Consider the following 21,174-nt stretch of genomic DNA (forward strand, 5'->3'; position numbering starts at 1 on the left):
AGTGCCTAGAGCAATCTATACTTTCAATGCCATTCTGATCAAAATTTCACCAACATTTTTCAAAGAACTGGAACAAACAATCCTAAAATTTGTGTGGAATCAGAAGAGACCCCAAATTTCTAAGGAAATGTTGAAAAAGAAAAAACTGAGGGCATAACGTTGCCTGATTTCAAGCTTTACTACAAAGCTGGAACACCAAGACAGCATGGTACTGGCAGAAAAACAGATACATAGAACAGTGGAACAGAGTAGAGAGCCCAGATATGGACCCTCAACTCTATGGTCAAATAATCTTTGACAAAGCAGGAAAAAATATACAGTGGAAAAAAGTCTTTTCAATAAATGGTGCTGAGAAAATTGGACACCTATGTATAGAATAATGAAATTCATCCATTATCTTACACCATATACAAAGATCAACTCAAAATGGATGAAATACCTCAATGTGAGGCAGGAATCCATCAGAATGCTAGAGGAAAACATAGGCAGTAATCTCTTCAACATCAGCCACAGCAACATCTTTCAAGATATGTTTCCAAAGACAAAGGAAACAAAAGCAAAAATGAATTTGGGGGACTTCATCAAAATCAAAAACTTCTGCACAGCAAAGGAAACAGTCAACAAAACAAAGAGGCAACCCACAGAATGAAAGAGGATATTCACAAATGACAATACAAAGGGCTGATATCCAGGATCTAGAAAGTACTCCTTGGGGCACCTGGGTGGCTCAGCGGGTTAAAGCCTCTGCTTTTGGCTCAGGTCATGGGATCAAGCCCCGCATCGGGCTCTCTGCTCAGCAGGGAGCCTGCTTCCCTTTCTCTCTCTGCCTGCCTCTCTGCCTACTTGTGATCTATCTGTCAAATAAATAAATAAAATCTTTAAAAAAAAAAAAAAAGAACTCCTCAAACTCGACACACACAAAACAGATAAACATGTCAAAAAAAAAAAAAATGGGTAGAAGACATGAACAGACACTTACTTCTCCAATAAAGACATACAAATGGCTGTCAGACACATGAAAAAATGTTCATCATCACAAGTCATCAGGAAGATTAAAACCAAAACCACTTTACACCAGTTATAATGAACAAAATTAACAAGACAGTAAACAACATGTGTTGGAGAGAACGTGGAGAAAGGAGAACCTTCTTACACTATTGGTGGGAATGCAAGTTGGTGCAGCCACTTTGGAAAACAGTGTGAAGATTCCTTAAGAAATAAAAATAGAGGAGCACCTGGGTGGCTCAGTGGGTTAGGCCTCTGCCTTTGGCTCTGGTCATGATCTCAGGGTCCTGGGATCAAGCCTCGCATTGGACTCTCTGCTCAGCAGGGAGCCTGCTTCCCCAGCTTCCCTATAACTCTGCAACTGCACTAATGGGTATTTACCCCAAAGATACAGATGGAGTGAAAAGAAGGACCATCTGTACCCCACTGTGCATAGCAACAATGGCCACAGTCACCAAACTGTAAAGCACCAAGATGTCCTTCAACAGACTAATAGATGAGGAAGATGTGGTCCTTGTACACTATAGAGTATGATGCCTCCATCAGAAAGGATGAATACCCAACTTTTGTATCAACATGGATGGGCCTGGAAGAGATGATGCTGAGTGAAATAAGTCAAGCAGAGAGAGTGAATTATCATATGGTTTTGCTTATTTGTAGAGCATAACAAATAACACAGAGGACGTGGGGAGATGGAGAGAAGAAGGGAGCTGAGGGAAATTTGGAGGGAGAAATGAACCATGAGAGACTGTGGTCTCTGAAAAAACAATCTGAGCGGGCGCCTGGGTGGCTCAGTGGGTTAAGCCTCTTCCTTCGGCTCAGTTCATGATCTCAGGGTCCAGGGATCGAGTCCTGCATCGGGCTCTCTCCTCAGCAGGGAGACTACTTCTTCTCTCTCTCTCTCTCTCTGCCTGCCTCTCTGCCTGCTTGGGATATCTGTCTGTCAAATAAATAAATAAAATAAAATAACAATCTGAGGGTTTTGGAGGGGCAGGGGGTGGGGGATTGGGTGAGCCTGGTGGTGGGTGTTGTGGAGGGCATGTATTGCATGGAGCACTGGGTGTGGTGCATAAACAATGAATACTGGAACACTGAAAAGAAATTTTAAAAAATTAAATAAAAATTTTTAAAAAAACATTTTGCATTTTACCTCTACTTCCAAGGAAATAGGCAGCCAATTCCCTCCCTGTAGGGACACAGTCCTGGAAGAGATGACATTTTTTTCAGGATCCTCTAAGTAGTGGTGATCCTCAAAATATATGACAACCCATACAGCAAGAGAACCAGCCCCTCAGAACAGAAAATGTATGAGCGCCAGTGAATCAGAATGAACACCTGACGCAGCCCAATGTGTGTGCCAGCAACCAGCCCTGGAATTAGTGGTTGATTCACACGAGGGGACTCAGGGTAGAGGCAGAATGTGATTCAAGATCATAAAAATATTTTATTAATCATGGTGGTATGTAGGTCTGCCGACCACTGAGTGGATTCGCAAGCAGAGTGTTAAATGAGGAGAAACATCACCATGAGGAATTGACAACTTTTACTCTGAAGAATCACTAAGATCGTAACACATTTTAAGGAAACTTTGAGAAAGGTTACCTTTGAGGAAGGGGCAGACAGTGGTTTGAGGGACATGGGGAGGTTGGGGTGCTAGGGCGCTCCCGTTCTGCATGTCCCCACTCGAGCCCCATATGCATTGTGAACAGTAACCAAACTACACACCGACAGTTCGTGTACTTTTCTGGACTTACACTTCAGGAAGATATTCACATTTACTTCAGCAAATGAAGTAAAATGTTGTAGGCAAGTATTTATTAACAGAAATAATCCTCAGAATAGTGTCAAGTGAGAAGAGCGAGCTATGAAGTAAGGTTTACGATGGTCCAAATTCCACAAAATATGTATGTGTGTGTAACCATGTGAACATATGTGTGTGTGAGCAGATATAATCTTACCTGGTAACACCTGCTTCTGAACAATAGAATTGGGGGTGATTTTAAAATCATTTCTTAACACTGTATTTTTACTTTTTTAATAATAAACATGCATTGATTCTATAGGAAGAAGTATGTCTATTATTTTACTGCAGAAGGAGCCTGGGAGCAGCTGGTGTTTGCACAATGGAGACAGTGCAGGGAAAGCTGGTGGGGCATGGGGGTCCCAGTGAGTCGCCCCACCTTTCCTCCCCAGGCTTAACATATGTTCGGCACTCAGCACATACTAGCGACTGTCATCGCTACTGCCTAATTCTAAGGCAGCACTAAAACCTTAACACATTGTAAAAGTCACATTCCATGTTAGCAGTACCAAGGTTGGGTATGTTGTTAATTACTGAGCAGTTGCTAATTACTAACCATCAAAGAAATCTGTACCAACTGGCTCAGCTCTCTGCCAAATAACAGCCCTGCCTCTGGGGTAAACATGAAGAGACGGGTGGGCAGGAAATTCACTGACAACATTCACATGAAAAAATATATATCTGGAAAAGGCAGCAATTTTATTCTTTATAGCAACATTCATATTAACTTCTATGGGATAGATGTACAATAATCAAAGACTAATATGAAAATGTGATTTTTTTTCAAGGAGTAGAACAGACTGCATCTCTTTTTTTTTAAAACGAATTTTATTTTTGTTATATCAAATCCATTTTATTACTCTTTGTGGTGCCATTAGAAAATTTTTTTTTAATTTCTTTTGAGCATAACAGTATTCATTGTTTTTGCACCACACCCAGTGCTCCATGCAATCCGTGCCCTCTCTAATACCCACCACCTGGTTCCCCCAACCTCCCACCCCCCACCCCTTCAAAACCCTCAGATTGTTTTTCAGAGTCCATAGTCTCTCATGGTTCACCTCCCCTTCCAATGTCCCCCAATTCCCTTCTCCTCTCTAACACCCCTTGTCCTCCATGCTATTTGTTATGCTCCACAAATAAGTGAAACCATATGATAATTGACTCTCTCTGCTTGACTTATTTCACTCAGCATAATCTCTTCCAGGCTCATCCATGTTGCTACAAAAGTTGGGTATTCATCCTTTCTGATGGAGGCATCATACTCCATAGTGTATATGGACCACATCTTCCTTATCCATTCGTCCTTTGAAGGGCATCTTGGTTCTTTCCACAGTTTGATGACCGTGGCCATTGCTGCTATAAACATTGGGGTACAGATGGCCCTTCTTTTCACTCCATCTGTATCTTTGGGGTAAATACCCAGTAGTGCAATCACAGGGTCATAGGGAAGCTCTATTTTTAATTTCTTGAGGAATCTCCACACTGTTTTCCAAAGTGGCTGCACCAACTTGCATTCCCATCAATAGTGTAAGAGGGTTCCCCTTTCTCCACATCCTCTCCAACACATGTTGTTTCCTGTCTTTCTAATTTTGGCCATTCTAACTGGTGTGAGATGGTATCTCAATGAGTTTTAATTTGAATCTCCCTGATGGCTAGTGATGATGAACATTTTTTCAGAAAAAGCACTTGACAAAATCCAGCATCCGTTCCTGATTAAAACGCTTCAAAGTATAGGGATAGAGGGAACATTCCTGAACTTCATAAAGTCTATCTATAAAAGACCCACAGCAAATATCATCCTCAATGGGAAAAAGCTTGCAGCCTTCCCTTTGAGATCAGGAACACGACAAGGATGCCCACTCTCACCACTCTTGTTCAACATAGTATTAGAAGTCCTAGCAACAGCAATCAGACAACAAAGAGAAATTAAAGGTATCCAAATTGGTAATGAAGAAGTCAAACTCTCTCTCTTCACAGATGACATGATTCTTTATATGGAAAACCCAAAAGACTCCACCCCCAAACTACTAAAACTCATACAGCAATTCAACAACGTGGCAGGATACAAAGTCAATGTACAGAAATCAGTGGCTTTCTTATACACTAACAATGAAAATACAGAAAGGGAAATTAGAGAATCAATTCCGTTTACTATAGCACCAAGAACCATAAGATACCTGGGGATAAACCTAACCAAAGAGGTAAAGGAACTGTACTCGAGGAACTACAGAACACTCATGAAAGAAATTGAAGAATGTGATTTTTTTTTTTAATAGACGTCTCCTAAATGTCATGATTCCTTCAGCCACCACCTGAATAGTTCAGAACTCAGAAAGGCAATAACATTCTTTGGTGTTTTCTCTTTTATTTATTAAAGAACATGTTACCCATTTCCAGCTTTTTCACGGCATTTGTAGCATGTAAGGTACGTCCCCCACAAATCATAATCCACATCTAACTCATCGGACGACATGAGAGCAGCCTGATAAGGAGCAGATAAAAGTGAATGACTTCACATAAATAACCAATAATGAGATATTTCATAGTATGCCCATTGGCTTTGAATTTAATCTTATTCTTAATCTATAAGTTCTGATTTTCCAGGAAATCTTACATTTCTGATTGATCCTAATGCATATGCTCCTTTTTCACAGATAATATACAGTAATGCCCCACGTGCTAAACACACATAAATATTGTCTTCATAGGACATAACAGAACAAAAATATTTTTTAAAAGTCGTGGTAAGATAGAGGTTTATCCGCCATTGATGGGATTGGCAAGAAGGAGTGTCGAGTGACAAGTAAATTAAGATGATGAATTTGCAGCTTTACTTAGAAACTTGGTGGAATTCATGAAAATCTTGAAACATTTCAAAAGCCAAATTTTACCCTGGAAGGTGAGGAAATGGACTCTTTCTCCCCACACGAAGTGTCCATTCTGATCACTCCAGTCTCGCTCTGTCCCCGAAACGCTAGTGAAGTGGGAGCCCAGCCTCCGGACAGAGAGGAAGTCGAAACCGTGTCGGCGTGAGGCAGGGCATCAGCCACGGGCAAAATGGAACCTGAGGGACATCTTGGCTAGACCAGAGTTGCATTCCTGACAGTCTTGGGACTGGTCATGATGAAGGAAACCTGTGGACGACCTGCGGGTCCCGGCGACCGGTGGTCAGGTCCCTGGGGACAAAGGGAGGAGGGTGGGTTTTATCAGTGGAGAGCGACATAAAAGGAAAATTTGAGCCGACAGCTCCACTCATCAGATAAGAAGACGCATGAGGGCCCAGAGAGGAACCAAAGATGTCAACACACACCCTTCCTTTCTTGCCTTATTTCAATAACCACACGCTCCAGAGGTGTCCAAGCTCAGGGCCTAACGAGTAATGCAGTTCAAAGAATCCAGAATTTGTTTGTATGAAGACAAATGACAGGAAAGATGCACTCTTCTGGTTTGTTGTCTTTTTTTTTTTTTTCTTTTTTTCAATCTTCCTAAGGAAATTCTAATCGGCATGAAAATATAAAATATTTCCAACCTTCTTTAAAAACAGACTTTCATTCTAAAGGCGAGGAGCAAAATTGAACTGTCTGTACAGGTCAGCCTGCTCTCTCCCTGGGAGGCCATGCAGCTGCCTCCTCTCAGAAACGTGGTCTTTGCCATTCCCCTTGGGAAATGTGTCTGCAGGCACTCCGCACACTCCTCCAGACGGGCCAGTGCTTGCCCAGCAGTACTACCCTAGTGCAAAGCATGCGCTATGTTTTCCTGCCAGTTCTGAGACTGTCAGCTCAGATTCCAGGGCACTGCAGCTGCCTTGCACATCCTAAATAATGTAACGGGGCACCATGCATTATTTATGTCGCAATGGAATGTTATTAAGTCTTGAGGATAGAATCACTCTGGCTCTGGGGCTTCACTGAGCGACTCCCAGTCCTGCGGGGAGAACAGGAAGCTGGGGGAGCCACCTCACCACCCTGCTCTAAGAACTGGCCTTCTGCTGTGAATAGGCTTGACATTTTTGCATTTGTGGTTTGCCTTTTGTTTTCCCTGTTGCTCTATGCTAAGGCATTGCTGTTTTCTAAATTTAGCAAGAGTGTATTTCTGTTTATCTCAGAAGGGTGGTGATTAGCGGGGAAGACTTGATCTGCGTTTCAAGACCTCCATGCGCTCACCGTTCAAAACTGACAGACTCTGGAGAGAAAGAAACATTCTGTTGCCCAAAATAAACAGAAAAATTGACTGACAGGGAGTTGAGCCCTGGAAACAGGAAAGGAAAAGGAGGACCCTTTGTGTTAACTAGTCACCAGGATGGGAAACATTTGCAAAGCCCATGACTTCATATAAAACAAAGATGTGGTCCATATACACTATGGAGTATGATGCCTCCATCAGAAAGGATGAATACCCAACTTTTGTAGCAACATGGACAGGACTGCAAGAGATGATGCTGAGTGAAATCAGTCAAGCAGAGAGAGTCAATTATCATATGATTTCACTTATTTGTGGAGCATAACAAATAGCATGGAGGACAAGGGGAGATGGAGAGGAGAAGGGAGTTGGGGTAAATTGGAAGGGGAGGTGAACCATGAGAGACTATGGACTCTGAAAAATAATCTGGGGGGTTTGAAGTGGCGGAGTATGGGAGGTTGGGGTACCAGGTGGTGGGTATTATAGAGGGCACGGATTGCATGGAGCACTGGGTGTGGTAAAAAATAATGAATACTGTTTTTCTGAAAATAAATAAATTGAAAAAATTTAAAATAAAATAAAATAAAATAAAACAAAGGGTGCTTGTCCTTCCCGTTAGCTGTAATTGTTAGTGAGACTTTCTAATTTTATTTATTAATTTTGTCCTCATGTGCTTCACGGGCAGTTACACCTGAGTTTCCTGCACTTCACCAATAGAAACTCCTTCCTAGAAACAAAGTTGGTATTACATATCCTGAACGGTAAGTCCAGCCCGGATGGGAATCATCAGTGGAGAGAAGCATCACATTTTGGTATGCATCCGTTTGGAACATCACTCTTGTTTTCCTTTCTGACCCTTATAGCTTAATGCATGCTCCAGGGTCTCTGCAGCCCAAAAGCCCCTCGTTTCCATCTTGTTATAAGGTAGTCAATTACCCATAGACCTGGTCACCTAGACAATCCCTCCATGTTGTCTTAAAATTCAGACACACTCAGGCTGCACCCCAAGTCCACTGAGCCAGGAGTCTATAGGTGGGATCAAGAATCTGGGCATCATAAAAGCTGTATCAATAATTCCCATATGTCTATGGACTCTGAAAAACAATCTGAGGGGTTTGAAGGGGCGGGGGGTGGGAGATTGGAAGAACCAGGTGGTGGGTATTGGAGAGGGCATGGATTGCATAGAGCACTGGGTGTGGTGCAAAAATAATGAATACTGTTATGCTGAAAATAAATTTTAAAAAAATTTTTAAAAAATAATAATTCCCATACGTCACCCCTGGCCCTTCAGGCTTTCCCTTTCTTGTATCATGTCTAAACAGGAATCCCTTGGAAAAAAAAAAAAAAAAAAAGTGCCCAAGACTGCAAACAAGCAAAGTGACAATCTGACGTGGAATTATATACCTTTCCTCAATGACCCAAAACACAGCATTTTTATGTAGCGTATTCATCTATATCGGTCTAATAATACTGCTTATCATGACTAGATTGTGATTCTCCGCAAAGGGACTGTGTCTACTGCATGCACATGTCTTGTATCGCCTGGCCTGTGACAGCAGAAGTCGAGGCACTGAAGACATTCTCGACTTTAACAAACAACTTTTTAATGAGCACCCGGGAATGCTGCGCTAGACTGCATGTGGTCCATGGCCACCCGTTAGTTAAGATCTGAAAGTGCTGAGCGAAAATAAGACCAGCAGGTTGAGCAGATGAGAAAGCCAGCATGAAGAGAGAACGGGAGCACAGACTCTACAGTGGCTGTGCGGTTGGCAAAGCCAAGATCGCCCCACTGTGAGACCTATTAATACAAAACGGGAGCCTCGGTCGTGGACGTACGCACCTCGCCTCCACGGATCGGACGTGCATCTGCCTCTACCAGCTCCGAGGTGCTGGGGCTGGAAGAACTTTGGCTGAAGGCTGCCTACCAGCTGGAAATCTCTCAGCTGGAGCCACAGGCTATGCAGGACCCGAGGCTGGTGCAGATACTCTGCAAAATCGTGTAGTCTGGGTCAACAGTCCTAAACTCCCGCAAGCCAGCTTCTTGGGCAGGAGCCCCACTGGAGCCCATGTGCATGGAAGGACCCTGCAGCAGCCCTGGCGGCTCTGTCACAGGCTGGAGGCACACTGAGGCCCAAGAGGAAGAGGCTGGGGTGAAAAACAGATGAAGGAGCTCTAAGAAGCTCTCAGCTGCCTCTCCTGGTCCATTAAGGGTCAAGGCTCCCTACAGAATGGAGAAAGGCTAAGAGAAAAGAAAACATTCTGAGGAAGACGTCTTCCACCTGCACAGAGACATCATGGCAGCCTGGACCAGGCACGGCTACAGGTCTGGACCCGGGGTGCCGCAGCTCACCTTGACCTCTTCAGTAGGGAGTGGCTTGGCCACTTGGCAGCTCTCAAGTGGCCAGCTGCCCACATGCAGGACTATGTCCTCTCTGGGCCACGAGCTCCAAAGCCCAGCCACTTTCTCCACCATCCGTCTTGCTCTACCCCTTCCGTATGTGCTCACAAAAAGCATAACCCACATCTCAGGTTCACGTTCTCCAAATGAACAACCTACGGACAGGGCCTAAGCCTGTCCCTGAGAATCACGATCAGAGAGGGGCCTCTTCAAAACTGTCTTTGCACTGAAGTGCCCCAACTCTACGCAGAAGAACCCAGCTATTTAAGCAGCCCCCACCGGGCTTTAGCCCAGGCAAAAACAGCTATTCTTCTTTGTCTTCTGTTGGTTTCTTAAGGACCTTGATGTTCTGGGCCAAGATAAACCCTTCCCTAGAAGACTGACAGACTCTTCAAGAAACACAAGTGTGCGTGACCATTCCCCAGGGCCCAGCAACTCTGGGCCACTGTTCTTTTTCCACCAATAGATTATTTAGCTGGTTACATATTTAAGTAGCAGAAACTTCTTAAGTTTCTCTCGATGCGTATTTTCAAAACACTTCAAGCCTAAGAAGCATCTACTCCAAGCTCCAAAATGTCATTCTCCATTCCTGTATCCAAAAGCATCTGGAGTTCCCCCTTTGTCCTCATTTCTACTTCAGGGGGAGATCATCTGACATGACCTTTCTGACTCCCTCCCTGCTTACCCCATGCCCCCAACCCCAGAAATAAGTACATCAGCTTCTCTGATGGAAGCACACATGACTGTAAAAGGTAACCATAGAAAAGCCACAGAAATAAAGGCTGGAGGAAATGTGTTCCTGGGTGACCATGCTTGGTACTAGTTGAAGAAAACCCTTCCATCAGCCACAGCTCCCACTCAGGTCCAGTTGTAGAGATTTGACAGGAAACATCCTTCACTCCCTTTGGCCAGCCGCCCCTTACTCAAGAGATGGCCCCTCGGAAGAGAATCGGTTGTCTCTCTATAGCCTTCCCTCCCAGGGCAAGACTGATGCATCAGAAGACATATGTGCCTGCTATGGTGAGTGCTGTGAAATGTGTAAGCCCAGTGATTCACAGATCTGTGTTCCTGGGGCAAATAATGCATTATATGTTAGAAGAAGAAGAAGAAGAAGAAGAGGAAGAGGAAGAGGAAGAAGAAGAAGAAGACATTGTGTCAAAGACAACAGCCTTAATGGGAGGGAATTTTCCTCTCCATTTTCCTGACACCAGCCTAAGGACATAGCCTGAACTTGTCCCCAACAATGTCACTTGGGCCAATGTTCTTTGGTGCCATAGATCCTTATATGTCTTCCCATCTGGCTACCACTGGTTTTCCAGTAGTGACATCACTTAGGTCCTCCCAAAACACAGCTGAGCATCAATCGAAGTTCACCCCTCCCCCCACAAAGGCCTAGAAGGCACACATCACTGGCAAGATATATGGATTGAGCTGAATCCCAACTGCAGGGAGGAGTATTACGGCCTGGAGTGGTCCAGAAACCCAAGTCGATATCTAGCTCAAGAGAGAATGATGGGTCTGAGAGGCATTCCCAGCAGCAGCACTTCAGACTGATGGCGATTTGTAGGCAGAACACAGCCAAGACCTCGGGAACTCACTTGCTTCAGGAGCCCAATCTGCAAATCTGCCTTTTCTAAAAGCTAAAGAGGAGAATACCCATGCCTATGAGGGGCAGCATCGCAGAGTCACATCAAAGTGCTTCTCATTTGAAGGTGACTTTGTGCAGGTCAGAAAATGCGTATTTTGCCTAACATGACTGTGGATACGAAGAATCGTTTTTTCTGTGTATGCGCTCCAGTTCACTCATCTGTGGCAACCAACACTGACTCTGTGTCAGAAAAATAACATACCATGTCCTCATGGTTCCTGGGTGACTGTGTTCTTCATGTTCTTTGGAAAGAAGGGGCCCATCAGAGTTTGTCAAACAACCAACAGTATCTACAACTAGCATTCCTCCCCTGGAGCTCCAGACCTGTACATCTAACCGCCCGCTCATCATCTCTAGGTGGGCATGTAAGAGATACCCCAAGGTCTACAAGCCCCCACCTACACTTTTGTGCAAGAGATGTGTACGTCCTCCATGCTAACGGGTTAACCAGTGAGCACAGGTTATAAGCACCATTTTATAATCACCTACCACCAGGCAACGGTTTTTAAATGGCAAAAAAAAAAATCTCAAAATCTGGAAAATGATCTGAGTCACCTGATAAGGTTGTCTATTTCCTTGTTGTTCCCGAACACTGGATTCAGAGGACTCTCGAGCGAGAGAAGCAAGCTCTGCAATGGAAGAGTGATTTTAGAGTGATAAGTAACAAAACCCAAATAATAGTCCAGCAATTCTGATTTATAAGGAAACACATTTGCTTTTTATACAGTAACCCAAGCATAAAGCAATCCTTAACCATAAACAGACTTGTCTTCAGAGTTTCCTTGAGGTTATATACTTTCAAATCTTATTCTTCTAATGAAATAAAAACATGGAAAACTCACAATGCAGTCCTTCCTGACTCATTAGTCTCATCCAGAGACAAGGTGAATCTGTGGCTTTAATGCTGACCAAGGAAAATAAACACATGACACAAGAGGACAAAAAGACAGAGAGGTTTGGTTTGGGCCTAGATTTTGGTCAAACTACTTAATTGCTCAAAACACTAATGAATAAATATTCGCCCCCAGGACATTTTGTAAGCTGTGATCAGAATATAAAAGGACACAGTCATGCTTCGTAGACTTTTTAAGAATCTGAAGTGAGCCATTCGGAATGGACATGGGAGACCACCATGGTGAGGGGGGAACGGGCTGGGAGGGCGGCCCCAGTCTTAGTGAAAACAATTTGCAGGAGGGGTGGGGGGGCTCTCAGCAAGAACTGATTAATGAAACATCTCTCCAAGGAATTTGTTCTGCCAGGCAACTTGTGAGGGTCTCCCTCTCCAGACCATTCACACTCGTCCCCTCTCTCATCTACCTTCCAGAAGGATCTCAGATCAAACCAGATCCCTGCTGCCTCCCAGTGGCCAAGCCTTCCGAGATGTCCCTTCAAGGACTCTGTCCTCCAAAGGGAAGACATTCCGGCACTACAAAGACTTTTTGAAATTGGGTTTTGTTCTTCAACATTGCACACAGTCCAAAGCTCAGTAGGAACAGATTTCTCGCTGAGTTGCAGTTTTATCTGACATTTTGGGAAAGAGACCCTCAATATATTAAAATCCCTCCTCAAACGCTTTTCTAAAGCTAGATGGCTTTAACGAAAGAGAAAGCATTAAAAAAAAAAAAAAGAATATTTATTTTAAAGCCCTTAAATTATCATCCCACTCTATTTTAAACTTTGGAGAAATAGGTAGATTTTTACTTTTTATAGAATATTTCTATATTCTAGAATATTCCTATATTCCTATATTCTTCCAGCCCTGAAATTTCTCCTTCTTCTGAAAATTTCTCAAAAAAGAATGACCAGCAAGGGCTGAGTCCCCTCCCTTGTGCAGCTGGTGCATGGTCAGGGTCAGCAAGCCCCTCCCCCACACTCCCCTTCAGGTCTTCCGACAGCCCCACCCACTCACTCACTTGCCATCCTGGGCTCATCTGGGCTGTAGGCATTGTTTTCACTCCCACTTTTCACATTTGTCTCTAAACTTTCTTTGTTTGTCTTCACACTTGCGGATTTTCTGGAATTAGACCATTTTATTTTATTACTTAATTTTATTTTACTTAATTTAAATTTTAATTTCATTAATTAATTGTACTTAATTTATTACTTATTTTTAAAAAGCCAAATGTTAACCAGCCATGGATGTTGGGTTCACTCTGGTCCGCCCAGAGCACTCTTGCCTCTTAAACCACAGCATCGGGATGGAAACGTATAGGCACCAGCACGACTGTGCAGGTGGTCTGCCTGCACACGCTCCCATTGAGGTGGACAGAAATACGCCCATGGACCCCATTCCCCCATCTACAATCAACCCCCAGAAGCCAGTGACCAAATTAAGCAGGTTTGGCAAACTGCGACCCATAGGGCAAATCCACCTCCTCCTGTAATTAAAGTTTCACTGGAACACAGCCACACCTGTCTGCTTCCATATAATTTTGGCTGTCTGCATGGTACCACACCAAAACTGAGTAACTGATAGAGAGCATGCGGCCGGCAAAAGCAAAATATTTACAATCTGGCCCTTTATAGAAAACATATGCCAATCTCTGAAATAAAGTAAAAATTTGGGCAACGTCCAAATTGGCAGTAGAAATCCAAAGAGTTAAAGATATTCATGTTTGACCACTGAGAACTTCTTGGGAAATAACCAGGTATGTGTAAAGATTTACTTGAAAGAATATTGTAATAGCAAAAACTGCAAATGACACAGGTGCCCCACCATAGAGGACTAGTGAAATAAATGACAATATATCTCTAAAATGAAACTCCATGCCACCTGTAAAAATTATTACAGATGAGAGCTCTCACATACTGTGGTGGAAGTATACACTGGCACACCCACTTTAGAAAACTGTGGGGTATTGATTCCACCTACCCGGCGCTCACTGGTACACCTGCACCCACCCGGGTAGAATACAGAGAGGAGTACTAATGAGCATGTCACCAAAGATCCATAACTGTTTAGTGCCACAGAATTCATAATAACTCCAAAAACTATCCAAATGCCTGTATAAAGGAAAAATCAATTGCATATATACCCACAGTCTGCTATTATGTAATAGTAAACCATCTACCTCTTCACTGAACAATATGGACCAGTCTCACAGTGTGATGCTTAAGAAAACCAAAATGCATGAGTATACACAATATGATTCCATTTACTTAAAGTTCATATGAACCTAATCTCAGGAGATGGGGGCATAGAGGTCAGAAGACATAACCTTTGGGATGCCTGGATGTCTGACTCTTGATTTGGCATCAGGGTTGTGAGATCCAGCCCAGTGTTGGGCTCTGCACTGGGCATGGAGTCTGCTTAAGGTTCACTCTGTCCCTCCTTGGCCCCCTCTCTCTCACTCTGCCTCTCTTAAAAAAAAAAAAAAAGACATGACCTTTGAGGAAGGGTCAGACAGTGATTTGAGGGGCATGGGGAGTTTGGAGTGTTGAGGGTACTCTAGTTCAGCATGTCCCCACTCAAGGTCCATATGCTTTGTGAAAAGTAATTGAGCTACACACCTACAATTTGTATCCCTGAACTCATACTTCAGTAAGATATTTTTATTAAGCAGAAATTTATTTTTACCATTTATTAACAGAAATGTATTTATTAAAGAAATTTATTAACAGAAATAATCTTCAGAATAGTGCCAAGTAAGACAAGCAAGTTACCAAATTAGATTTATGCTGATCCAAATTTCACAAAACGCATATGTGCATGTACCTATGTGAGCACATGTGTGTGAGAGCAGGTAGATACTTACTTAACAATACCTGCTTCCGAACAGTAGAATTAGGGGTGATTTCAAAATCATTTCTATGTTTTTAAAGATTTACTCATTTATTTTATGGGGGGAGTTGCAGAGGGAGAGAAGGTCTCAAACAGACTCCGCGTTGGGCACGGAGCCCCATGGAGGGTTCAGTCTCACGTCCCTCAGATCACGACCCAGCAGAAATCAAGAGTCGGATGCTCAACAGACTGTACCCCCAGGGCCCCTCAAAATCACTTCCTAAAAGTAAATTTTTAATTTTTTCTATAATAAACATGCATTAGTTCTATAGGAAGGAATGTGTGCATGATTTTACTGCAGAAGGAGCCTGAGAGCAGCTGGAGTTTGCACAGAGCAGGGAAGCCAGGTGGGATACGGGGGTGCCAGTGAGCCGCCCTGCCTTTCCTCCCTGGACCTAACAAACGTTCAGCACTCAGCGTGTACTAGCGATTGTCATCCCTACGGCCGTATTATTGCTGCTGTTGTCCTTATTCTTCTTATCCTCTATCTGTGACCCCAAATAGCTGCTGACCACTGTTCTATGTCCTGAAATCATCTAAGATCCCAGAGAATAGAGATTAAAAAATACTACAAAGTCAATAACGGTGAAAGGAAGAATCCAGGCTGCCACCCTGCTTGCTGGAGGCAGCCATCAAGAGAAATGCTAGAATAATTACTGGAGTCCATTTTCCGTCCTCTCCTCTTGCCCCAAGTCAAGCTCCAAAGGAGGTGGTTTCAGACTGCAGCTCTGTGGTGTTCTGAGAGAGACCACAGCCCGCTCCCCCAGCACCACATCATCACCAGTAAGCCTCTGGGGTCAGAGGGAGTATGGCTAGTGTCTGTTACACGATGACTGTACACATCTTCGTTCGCCATGGATAGCCAAAAGGTGTTTTAAAATCTCAGCATTTCAAAAACTAAAAGTATCTAATAAAATACTGAAAATTAGCCATGGTTTTGTTATAACACCTCCCAGCAAAATGAGCTCTGTCTAAAAATCCCTCCCCTTACTGCGTTTATACTTGTGTAAATATTGAGACATTTAAACTGGTTATTGTATTATTGTAGGTCCCGGACACAGCTTCCTTAAAAGTACTTGCAGCCATTTCAGGACAGCCATGGGAATGCCCGGGGTTTTTCTGTCCCCTCCCACATTAGTTGCACAAGCAGTGAACACTACCTAATTTGTCTTCCTGTTCAGTTTCATGTGCCTAAGCCATTCAGCTGGCCTCACTGCTCTCCACGGTCCCAGAAATTCCAGCAGGGCCTCTGCCTTGTTCTTTACCCTTGAAATAGTCCTCAAGTCCCCTGCATTGACTCAGAACAGGAGGGACAACAGTCATGGTGCATAGTGTCCTCTTGTGGAAAGAGCTGCGAATGTCAGACACTAAGCAGAAAATCTGTTTCCAAAGTGAGCTAGAGCAAGTCAGATGTAGGCAATAGCTCCATCCCTTATTTTATTCTACAGTTGTTTTTGCCATATGAGTTTGTGTTTGGCATACATGTTTTTCAGAGTTGTCCATTTTTGGTATTTTATTTTGAGTAACATAATCCTGAAATCCCACAGCTGTATATGTTAGTGGTAGTACGGTTGGTGTTGTTTGGTTATTTTTCAGTTGTTTGTTTTTGTTTTCAGAAAATTGATGTGATTTCAAACTTACCTTATTTCACTTTGATAACTAGACTCTGAAAAAAAAAAGGAGGGGTGGGGACAGAAATCACATTAGCAAAATCAAGATAGCTATTCTGAAAATATCCCCCTGATTTTAAGTACATTGCTGAGTATTTGTGACCCCTTAGAGTATTATTAAATTCCCCCATACCAAGTTACCAAATAATTTTCAAGCATGAGGAAAGTAGAATTCACTATTAACTATCATAACTACTGCACCTGAAGTATAGTGGGTACCTATTAAGTATTTAATAGTGAATTGATTAGGGAAATACAAAGACTCTATTCACTAGGAAGAGGCATTCGGCATTCCCAGTACCTTCTGCCATTCGTTCAGTACTCACTGTGTGCCAGCACTATCACAGAGATTATTTCATTTTTATCTTTACAACAACCCAAGAGGTAGGTGTTAGCAACATCATATTTTTAACAAAGTAGACACTATTATATTTTATTACCATACTATAACAAATAAGGAATTACATTGTATAAGCACCATACTTCCTTAATTCTAAGATACATTTTCAATCAGTATGTAGTAATGGTATTAATGCATGGAGTTGCATCCACCCCTAGAAGCTGTCATTAAATTACTAATGTTTTTAATCAATGGATTCTTGGACTGGAGGGGACATAGAACCTGGAAATAGGGAGTAAGAGAACCACACACCAGTCCCCAATCATCTGTCTCAAAAGCCAATGTTCTTTGCAACTCTGCTTTCCTGTCTAGACCTTCTATTCATCAAGATTTACTGAAATCTAAAAAAAAAATTCATTTTCCTCATTTTTAGGTATGTTCTCACTTCCAGTTGAAATAACATCTGCCAATTCACACCCCAAAATGGACCTAAGAAGCAATCTTATTTGAAATGAAAGAGAATGACAGTCTGAAATGTCACTAGCAACCCCATAAGGAACGCACTCCAGGAGATGGCTCTCGGTTTCTCTGCTCTATTAGCAGAAGCAATCCCAAAGCCTTCAGAGCACACTGAGTGGGGTCCTCACCCCTCCTCGCCAGTCCCCAGTTAACCAGTCAGAGCACTGAGAATTCCCAGGCACTGGCAAAGCAATGTGCCAGAAAATACTTCTGAAGAAAACTGATGTTTGTTGCTTTCAAGCATAGAGATAATTACGGGGAAATCCAGACTTCCCTGATCTTTTACATTTATGTCAAGGGGAAGTGTAGTGTCCACTGTGAATTCTACCCAACGCAGTGGACCTGTAAGTAGGCTGTCACAGGCGCTGTCCATAGCCCTTACCTAGACTTGTTTTGAACAAGGGCAATAAAAACAGCTCACTCTTACATGAGCTTTTCATCTCAGTGTTAAATAAAGGATAAAATCGAGGGTAGAAACAGTTTCGTATACCATTTTATTTTATTGTCACAACCAGTCTATAGGATGGAACTTATTCCCAGCTTGTAAATGAGGGTGCTAAGAATCAGAGTCACCCTGGTGCACATCTTAACGTGGGCCACCAACCCTCACAACCATCTTATGAGGCTGTTGTGGAACAGACAAAAAACAGCGGAAGAGAAGCAGCAATCCAAACAACCAGAAAGTCCTCAACACCACAGCAGCTGATGTTGAAAATAATAATGTGAAGGCACGGAACAATCCTAGTCACTTCTCACTTAAAATTTAAGTTATCCATAGTTTTCACTTAAAATCCAGTGTATTTTATTTGAATAATCCGTCTGTGGCGTATAGGGTAACTCCCAGGTAAAAGCAAATCCCATCAAATCTGGGCCGACAGAGGCTTACTACCTTTCATGTTCTGTTTCCTAGGGAATAAAGTCGTATGACAGAATTAATTCCCAATCCCAAAGCAAATCCACGCATGGGTTCAGGCTCGACAATTAGCCTAGATACCGCGTAACCATGCACTTTACACAGAATATCTCAGTAACAGAGGCATTCCATGTAAGGTAATTAACACGGTGACTGACAGCCACAAAAAGTGCTCATCGGATGGCAATTAGCATTAATAAAATTTTAAATGCAATTGAACTGACACATAGCCTAATATCATAAGTCTGATTTTAAGAAAAATACCTTAACTGTAGAAAATATTCAAATTGGCATATAGGTAAGCTTTTAAGAGACAGAGAAAGGTAAGGCTGGACATATATTCAGCACTTGGAAAGTCCTAAGACATCCACATAAAAAGATCCTGTGGTTCCTGGAGTCATAGACAGCTGAATTCTACCACAAGCCCACCCCAACCTCGAATTCAAGCCTGACCCCCAAACAAGGTCACTGCTTTGAGTACTCCAAAAGACCTCATTCAGAAGAGATGCATAATTACCTTTATTAATTTTATCTGTATTATTTTTACTTGACAGAAGACCTTCTTTTTCTTCCTACCAACTACAACATTTTCCTACAAAAGGCAATTTGGAATTACACAAAATAGGAAATAATCTTTTAATGTGCTCAGATAGGGAAAAAAAGCATAGCACCTGAAAGGCAGATTATATTGCCCTTACATCCTCGAAAATAAGCACAAAATTCAAGTAGTCGATGTCTTTGCTCAGAAAGGTGCTGTCTCTTCACCTTCCTATAAATGTGAAGATCTAGGTCTTCCCCGGAGGGGTTACACCAGGCCCCAAAGGAATGTAACCCTTTTCAGAAAGTCCTTTCATTCTCTGAAGCTCAAATGTCCACTTCCAAGTGAAGGACGCTCTCAAGGTCAATGCATCTTATGAAATTGCTAAGGAGCTAAAGGATTTCAAGTGCTTGTACCAAAAGTTGAAAAATATACACAAATCTATATGAACCAAAAATTACCTTTTTTCCCTTGTCTTGAGGAGACACAGCAACAGCAGAATATTATAATCAGAACAATTATCAGGATGAAAAGCAATGACAGGGATACTGCAAGCAGAGCTATGGCCCAGGTAGGCAAGGCTGTCCCTGCTTTATCAATGCTGCCTATAAGGTTGAAAAGAGAGAAAAAAAAATTAATTTACTGGTGCTTGCCACTGTCTAGAGTATGTAAGCACTGATTCTGCTACCCTGTAAGTCAGACTTTTTTTTCCAATAATATAACTCTGTGGCCCACTACAGGTGGTTGTCATAGGCCAACTTCTCTTAAGCGTGCTCAGATATTCAATTCTCTACAGGATCTTCCATTACAATACTTAGTGCTGCCAATAAATACCGCTGAGCACCCCAGCCCCAGTGTCCATTGGTTGGTGCCTCTACCAGTCCTTCAGGGAGGGTAGATGGCAAGGGGAGACAGCTCCCAGGTTGAAGTAGAAATTACCACACTCCAGTATCCTTTATTTAGCCACAGAATCCTTACTGAGCAGCTACTGCTGGACAAAGACTGCAAGACTGGTGTTTGGTTCTCCCTCCCATGTCCCCACCCTTCAGGAATCCAGAGTCCAAAAGAAATGAGGACAAGCTGTAGAGGTGTCACATCTAAAGGAGTGTCCTACAAGCCTTTCTGCCCCAGCCCACCTAGACCCCACATACAGAACGCTTCTCTCATCAGCTGATTGCTGTTTCCCATGGCTCTTCAGGAGCCACCTTCTTTAATGTCCGCTTTGCCCTCTTGCTGTATGCAGTAGTTACGGAGTTGAGGGAGTGGGGAGTGGGGCAGGAGGGAAGGGAGAAGAGAAAGGCATTTTGAGTAGGGCAGTCCTGTCTTAGCCAGAGCTGTCCAGCACGCTCCATGCAGTTATCTAAATTCGAATTAAATGAACCAAAATGATAAGCACTAAATACTCAACTCCTCAGTCGCACTCGTCACATTTCAAGTGCCCGATTCCAACAGGTGTAGAGCATTGCTCTCGTCACAGAAAGTCCCGCTGGACTGCACCACCCAGCACCGGGTTTGTGAGAACTGCAAGGAGGTCTTATCCAGCATTGCGTTTCCCCTCCTGAAACATGCTGAGGTCAAGTTGCATCTAAGTCGATCTGTTCAAACGTGAAGTGCTTCTCAGTAAAGTCTGTCACTCAGCTGAGTGCTTGGTTGGACTCTCACTGTGGATGAATGCTATTTATTAAATGCAAATCATCGGGAAATACTGAAACCACAGACTTCTTGTGAAGGAAGATACAGTCTGTAAATCAACAACCTTTCCAGCTCGCTGGAACTAGCGGTTATAGGGGAAACCCATTCTTATGTGTTTTCCCTTAGAGTTTTCCATGAAAATTGACCTTGAAATCATAATTTGCTAATCCTGTGTCAAAGTGAAAAGCTCAGAGTACCTTGTGGCAATGGTTAGACATGATCACGAATGCCCTGGTTTTTGTGACCATCAACCAGCTGGATTATGACTCATGGACAAGTAAGGATTCCACTACAAAGTAACACAAGGACTAATCTCCAGGCAAGTGCTAAAACTCAGAGAACTCTGTGCTTTGAAGAATTACATAATATAAAAATATATGCATCTTCTGCTCTTGGTGCAAAGCTCCTCTGCATGACCTGTGATAGCTTTTTGTTTAATTTCCTTTAAAAAAAAAATCTCCTATTCATCTTCACCTTAAATGTTTGTGGAATTGCTTGCTATCACTTCCAGCTCTCCTTACACATCTGCTACTCTCTAAATGAAAGTTAGTCCCCTCAAAGTCAAGGACTGTCTTATTTTCCTTATATCCCAAGCACCTGACACGTCCTGGGCACATAGGATGAATGTGGGGGGGAGGATGGGTCTCCACATCACCCACCATTTTTCTGAGATGAGTTGGGACAGATAAA

The 21,174-nt window shown here is 42.8% G+C and overlaps 1 protein-coding gene across 12 annotated transcripts in view; it reads right to left on the reverse strand.

The window, feature by feature from the left end:
- Window positions 1-21,174, reverse strand: part of IGSF5 (immunoglobulin superfamily member 5) — a 74,806-nt gene that overhangs the window by 28,523 nt on the left and 25,109 nt on the right. For 8 of the 12 annotated variants that reach the window (XM_082697547.1, XM_082697546.1, XM_082697551.1 and 5 more), the window contains 5 exons: window positions 19,254-19,397; window positions 16,454-16,478; window positions 12,945-13,045; window positions 11,587-11,660; window positions 2,156-2,207 (listed from right to left, as the gene is read on the reverse strand). In XM_082697547.1, the coding sequence (XP_082553673.1) occupies window positions 2,156-2,207; window positions 11,587-11,660; window positions 12,945-13,045; window positions 16,454-16,478; window positions 19,254-19,397 (396 nt within the window). Of the gene's footprint in view, window positions 1-2,155; window positions 2,208-5,154; window positions 5,983-10,082; window positions 11,274-11,586; window positions 11,661-12,944; window positions 13,046-16,453; window positions 16,479-19,253; window positions 19,398-21,174 lie in introns of those variants that run through there. The other 4 variants (XM_082697543.1, XM_082697545.1, XM_082697541.1 and 1 more) reach the window with 3 other exon arrangements.

This window comes from Mustela nivalis (genome assembly GCF_964662115.1).
Source record: "Mustela nivalis genome assembly, chromosome: 1".
Lineage (NCBI taxonomy): Eukaryota > Metazoa > Chordata > Mammalia > Carnivora > Mustelidae > Mustela > Mustela nivalis.